The following is a 6680-nucleotide window of genomic DNA, read 5'->3' as shown; positions in this document are numbered from 1 at the left end:
ATCATACAATCATCCGCAAAGAGGAGATGGGAGAGAGTGACACGATCACTCCCAATTTCCACCCCTTTAATTGAACCAGCCTCCATAGCATTCTTAAAAAGAACCGACAACGCCTCCATGACAATAATGAACAGGAATGGTGCAATGGGATCTCCTTGTCTCATACCTTTGTGGCACTGAAACTCGAAGGTGGGGGACCCATTCACCAGAACAGAAGACCTGGCAGACTCGAGGATACCATAAATCCACTTACACCACTTAAACGGGAACCCCATCCACTCCAAGATCGAAATCAAAAACTTCTAGTTAAAGTTGTCATACGCCTTCTCAAAGTCAAATTTGAAAGCAAACAGTTTCTTGTTCTTCTTCTTGGCCCAAGCCAGCACCTCGTTGAGAATGAGAGGCCCATCAATGATGTTTCTCTCACCCAAAAAGAAGGCTTGGTTAGAAGAGATAACAGATGCCAATACTTTCTTAAGTCTATTCGAGAGGACTTTAGAAATAACCTAATTAATTATCCCAATCAAACTAATCGGTTGATAGTCACTGAGCTCCACCGGGTCCTTCACTTTAGGCACTAAAGTGATGAACGACGCCCCACAACCTCTGTTGATTTTACCTGAAACATAAAACTCATTAAATAAATCAACAAAATCGTTTTCCAGAAGATACCAAAACTGCTTGACAAATCCAAAATTGAATTGGATCCGTCAAGCCCTAGAGCTTTGTCATTGCCACATTCGAAAATGGCTCTCTTTATTTCACCCGGACTAAACTCCAAAATGAATCCAGCCGCCTCGTCCCTATTTAAAGTAGCTCCAGTCCAGTTCGACAACTGGGGCCTACTGGCCCAATCCTCATGAAATTTGTTCTTGAAGTAGTTATGTATATGTTTCTTAACAAACTTCGGCCTGTCCTCCCAAATACCATTAATCTGGACCCATTGAATACAATTTACCGTTCTTCTTTTATTTATAAAGCCATGAAAAAAGCGAGAATTTTCATCCCCATCGATCGCCCACTTAACTCTCTGTTTCAAGTCTTTTGCTTTAGCCTCTTCCAATTTGATAATGTTCTTCAAACACTTTGTCCGAATCCAACATTCCTCATCACTTATTTCCCTTTCTTTTAACAATAAATCAATCTCCTCCAATTCTTTCTTGCTTTTAGCCATCTCTTCTTCGTCTTTTACTTTTGACTCTTCTCGCCATTGTTTCACATGTTTCTTGGTATGCTTCAATTTCAGTATAAGTTTCAAGTCCGCAGGCCCATTGTAAACGAACGACTCAACAGCCTTATGTACAACCTCTTCCAACTCACCCTTGTCAAGCCAAGAATTGAAAAAACGGAAAGGTTTAGGACCGTAGTTCACATTCTTGATCTTCAAAAGGAGAGGGTTACGATCAGACAAGCCCCGGGGCAAGGCTCTAAGAGTAGCATTAGGCCACTTATCCATCACCTCATTCCCAACAAGCACCCTGTAAATTTTGCTAAGCTTGAACTTGCCTCTGTCTTCCTTACAAAAAGTAAACCTACAACCCTTCATCTCGTACTCATGAAGATCTGCCTCAAAGATGAACTCATTGAAGTCCCTAGCTCACACCGAATTAAACACGGAAACCATTTTTTCCTCCGGGAATCTAACCGCATTGAAGTCCCCCATAAGGATCCACCACCCTTTTTCCAAGACCTTTAGATTAAGAAGCTCACCCCACAGCCTCTTCTTATCTCTGGTTTTTTGTGGAGCATAAACATTTGCTAAAAAATCATCTCATCGCACACTTTTATAAAGCCTTTGATAATCAAGAAATTTGACCCGTTAATATATCCCACCTTTTTAAATTTGCTCCAATCCGATACTGAAACAAGACCCCCTGACCTCCCGCAAGGGTTGACAAAATCCCACCCCAATTAATATTTCCCCAATAATTACTTACCATTTGTTCTGTGACCGAAGCACATTGAATCTCTTTGAAAGCAATAAACGACACCTTTTCCTTGTTTTTGATTCCCCGAACCCAATTAGCTTTGCCCAGACCCCCAAGCCCTCTTATATTGATAGATAAACAATTCATTGGATAACCACATTAATACCTTCATTGATGACAGCCTCTTTGATCTTTACTGCGTGTGTCTGCAGGGCGACCCCCACAATATTACCTATCTCCAACGTCCCTTTCACCTTTTCTTCAATCTGTTTCTCTTTTGCATCTCCTTCCCATTCACCAGTATTTTCTCCCATAACCTCATCTTCTCCTAAATTATTATTATTATTGACGGGAAACCCTAAAATATCAGGATCTGTATTATTGGAGGAAATAACAGGATCGGTATTATCAACGAGCTTCTCCACTCCTGGGTTCAGTTCAAAAGACTTAGGCTCATCAGATTAAGGTTTAGAAGCTTGAAGTGAAAAGTCCCCATTCAGGCCCATTAAATCACACGGACCACTAAACTCTTCCTTTCTTTATCTTTTCTTTGGCCTATTATTCAAATCATTGAATTTATTGGCCCATGCTTCATTAAACATAAAATCCTTTTGATTTTTCTTAGCCGCCACCTTTTTGTGCTTCCCGATTTGTCTTTCCCATGCATCTCCTCGACTACCCCTGCCCATTTGGACTTCCCATCACCACCCTCCATACCACCCATGCCGGAAGAAAGCTCCGGGAGCGAGCCATCAGATACCATCATTGGCGACGAGTTAAAAGGGCACCACCCTCTCCTGTCTTCTGATATCCATATTTTAAAGGTTTTGTCTTTCCATTTAAGTTTCACAAACATGTTGATTGGACTTCCTTCACCCACCAAGAGTCCCACCATGACCAGATTAATACACTTATCGTTAACAAGGGGGGTATAGATCACCTTCCCTATCCTGCCTCCAATCAGGTTCAAGGTTTTGGGTAAGGCAAGATGGACAGGGATCCAGCATAAACGGAGCCATGCCACCCTTTCAAAAGGTAAAATTTGGCCTTCCCAAGCTTCCAATTTTGAGAGCCACTTCCTCCAAATAACCTCCTTGTAAATAAACTCGACCGCTTTACTCTCGTCAGGAAACACAAGAAGAGCAGTAAGGCCACCCAAATACCTGACCTAAACCTCAGACAACTTCGCCTAAGTCTTAGTTACTTAGATGATGCAGGTAGCTGCATCTAACAACAAGAGCCTTCTTATGAATCTCCGTCATTGCATTCTCCTTTGGCAGAATAGTTATCTTTTTCTCTTTAGACTCCATCCCATAAGATCCCTTCACCACATCACTGAATGAAACACCACCATCCAGCCAAGAACTGAAGCGGCTCTGGACAGTTCTCACCTGAGGAGGGGCAGCATAAGCTTTGGGTTTGGGGGGGGGGGGGGGGCAAATCTCCTCACATCCTCTAGGGAATTTTCCAAAGCAAACTTAGCAATATTCACTTGGATGTGGAATTTACAAACCCTAGCCATTTTCAGTCTTCTAACAAGATCTCCTTTATCTTTCACATTTTTGAATGTTACAAACCCAAATCTAACAAGATAGGTCGATCCCCTCAATCGAGCCATTTTTTTTCCCAATGACGGAAGCCTATTTTGCTTCTCTTAATCAATGACATTTATTTTTCATTCGATCATTTGCACTTTGAAGTCATTGTGTATGTACTTACCCTTTCTTTCACATAACGGCGTTATGATAACGGGATGTCAATAGCAACATTTCGAATGAAAAATAAGAGGCCTCTTGATACAAAATTGCCCCTGAGTTGTTCTGAACTCAGCTTGGACTCAACTCAGGCCACGAAGAATGATGTTTCCCTCGATGGCACCTAGTCTTGTTTGGTCAAGTCATTATATGATCTTTCCACAATATTATAATTGTAATGTCTTATAATTAACTTATAATATTTATCATAATAATTTTGTCATTTTACTTTATTAAAAGTAAAAGAAAATGTTAATAAAGTACTTAAGGTTGTATTTAAGGAATATAAAGTTTTTTTACTTTCTATATCAAAAATTCATCTTAAAATTTATGATAAAAAGTATAATTATTCTTAAAATTTATGATAAAAGTATAATTATTTAATGGACCTTAACTATAACTTAACTTTGAAGCTCTATTTAAAAAAAAAAAAAACCGAAAAATAATATTTATGAGGTAAACATGATAAACATTGATTGAAAAAAATTAGTGAAAGTCAAATTAAGATTGTAGCATGACTAAATAATTTCAATGTTGACGACGGGAACTTGAATAATGTATTCAAGGAAAATTGAGTTTGTCAATTACGACTATCTCACGATAGCTTCTAATATTGACTCGAACATTTCATGTATTTAGTTGGTCAAATAGATGATATCCATTCAAATCAAACACCCAATATTAGATTTTTGCTTCAATCAACACTGAATACAAGTAATTAGTTAATGAGTAGAATAAATATGTGTGATTAAAACCTTATACCTACTTAGGGGTGTTTGGTATTGCGATTCTTAAACAAAATCTACGTTTTCAAAATAGATTATGCATTTTCAAAACTGCGTTTTGAAAAAGTATGTAGCTACATGCTTCTCTAAAACTGCGTTTTCATAACCAATAATCACTTTTTCATACAAACACTTTTTTAGATTATTTACGTTTTACAAACGTAATAATCAGATAATCACTTTATAACGCAATCCCAAACACCCTCTTAACAAACGTAACTACCAACTAAAATGAACATATTGTTTAGAAACTACGTTATCGATCTTTCACCAAAAGAGATGGAAAACATCTACCAATTAACGTATTTATAGCCTTAGCTTTTCGAATATTGTATACAAATATAGGTTGCTTCCAACACTAAAATTACGCATAAACATAAATTAAACTAGCATGAAAAGGACGTATACCAACAACTTAATGGACCATTAAAAAATTAATTTACTTAACACATTCTTTATTTTATTCGATCTGATTATATAATATATACAATATACAATATAGAATACAATATAAATAAATGAAATGAAAAGTCGAACTTGATCAAGAATATGTATCTTACTTTATTTATAAACTAAGAATTAACTTTTTGAACAAATGATTTTCTTTGAAACCCTTAACTAAAGCAAGCATATCATTGATTCTCAATCATACACTATTTAGTAAGGGGAATTGTGTGGGTCGAGTATAAACACAATTTGTTATTAATATAAACAGGTAAATGGAAAAGGACTATAACGAAACTATTTGGAAAGTGTCGAGTCGTTGGCTCTATGTACGCGACTCATCCGTCATATATTCCCGTATTTGTTTATGGATTCAATTTGATTAATTAATAAAGAGCAAATGACCAAAATGCCAACAAAAAAATCACCCCGCTAGCGACACAAACCAAGTCAAGCCGTCGCTCTCTCATCTCCATATCCTTTTTTCTTTCTCTCCTTATTTGAACATACTCTTCGTACCTTTCTTTCCACCTCTCTCCTCCGTCATTACCCTGTCGCATTGCCGCCATAAGTCCTTGTACAATTACCATACTACCCTTCCCATTTAAACACTTTCCATCAACATCCAAAACCGTTAAACTCACCCCACTTACATATAACTCTCCATTTTCCACATTCACCCCACAATTAACCTCTATATTACAATTAACATAAGTATCATCATGACTAATCACCAAACCAAAAGTCAACTCAATTTCGTCAGTCAACCAATTTCTATGCACAAAAACCGGCTTTTTGCTTGACAAATTAACCCCTCGGTTTTGAATTGTGTCAATTATGACCCAACTTAATGTTACATTTTTTTCAAGATTTAACAAAAGTACTTGATCATCATCACCCAAAACTTTGACACTAGATGGGACAACTTCTTTTGGCTCGAGAAGATCGATACGAAACGGCGACGTTTCAAACCAATTAGTTGGAATTGTATTTGTAACCTCAACTTTTGAAAAAATAATTTTGTTATCATATTTGATATCTACAGAAGAAATAATTTGTGGGGTTGGAGGAAATGATGACGTCACGGTGGATGTAAGGTGGTTTGTGGGTGATGGAAAGGTATCTGAGAAAAAAGAACGGTGGCCGGCGGTGAAATTTGAGACGGCATTTTTGACTAATTGGTGGTCAGTTGACGGGCAATTGGAAGAGCAAATTTGTGACCAAAGATTTTGATCAGAGCAAAGGTTTTGTAGAGATGAAGAAACACAGCTGGCGGCTGCAAGTGTTTGACCGTCGAGTTTGGTCAAAATGTGTGTGCGGATTATATCTTCATGGATGCTTGCAATTGCCATTTGATATGAATTTTTCTTTGAAAATGATCGAGCAAATTAAAGATCAGTTGATGTATGCTTTCTTTCATGGGTATATATAATGCTTTTCTAAATTGATAAATGGCAACACTAGCCCTTCACCTTTTTCTATTTGATACTTTACGTCCTTGTCTTACTAGTTAAATTTTCAAGCCGAGAATTACGAATAAAAGAAGAAAATTATGGTGAAAATCGCATATGCATCGGGTGTCATTATATTCATCAATTTATATTTCCACCATTCATATCATTTTGATACACTCATTCATCCTTATCCAAATCCATGTCCGCTATATCAAACAGGTAAATGAATATTTGTTCGATTTCTAAAAAAACATTGGTACCTAAAAAGTTTAGAGTGTGTATGGTGCTGTGTGTACAAAACATATATACTCTCTC

At 37.2% G+C, this 6680-nt stretch overlaps 2 protein-coding genes across 2 annotated transcripts; both read right to left on the bottom strand.

The window, feature by feature from the left end:
- Positions 1-302: 302 nt before the first annotated feature.
- LOC122583387 lies at positions 303-1546 on the bottom strand. Its single transcript, XM_043755797.1, has 2 exons — positions 620-1546; positions 303-506 (listed from the first exon to the last, which is right to left on the bottom strand). Exons 1-2 carry the CDS (start codon positions 1544-1546, stop codon positions 303-305), a joined length of 1131 nt encoding a protein of 376 aa, XP_043611732.1.
- Positions 1547-5003: 3457 nt separating this feature from the next.
- LOC122582928 (F-box protein At2g27310-like) lies at positions 5004-6294 on the bottom strand. The gene has a single exon (XM_043755358.1). It carries the CDS (start codon positions 6261-6263, stop codon positions 5298-5300), a length of 966 nt encoding a protein of 321 aa, XP_043611293.1. The 5' UTR covers positions 6264-6294; the 3' UTR covers positions 5004-5297.
- Positions 6295-6680: the final 386 nt, after the last annotated feature.

The sequence above is a fragment of the Erigeron canadensis genome, chromosome 9 (assembly GCF_010389155.1).
Source record: "Erigeron canadensis isolate Cc75 chromosome 9, C_canadensis_v1, whole genome shotgun sequence".
Lineage (NCBI taxonomy): Eukaryota > Viridiplantae > Streptophyta > Magnoliopsida > Asterales > Asteraceae > Erigeron > Erigeron canadensis.
This window is presented reverse-complemented; position numbering and strand designations above follow the sequence as displayed.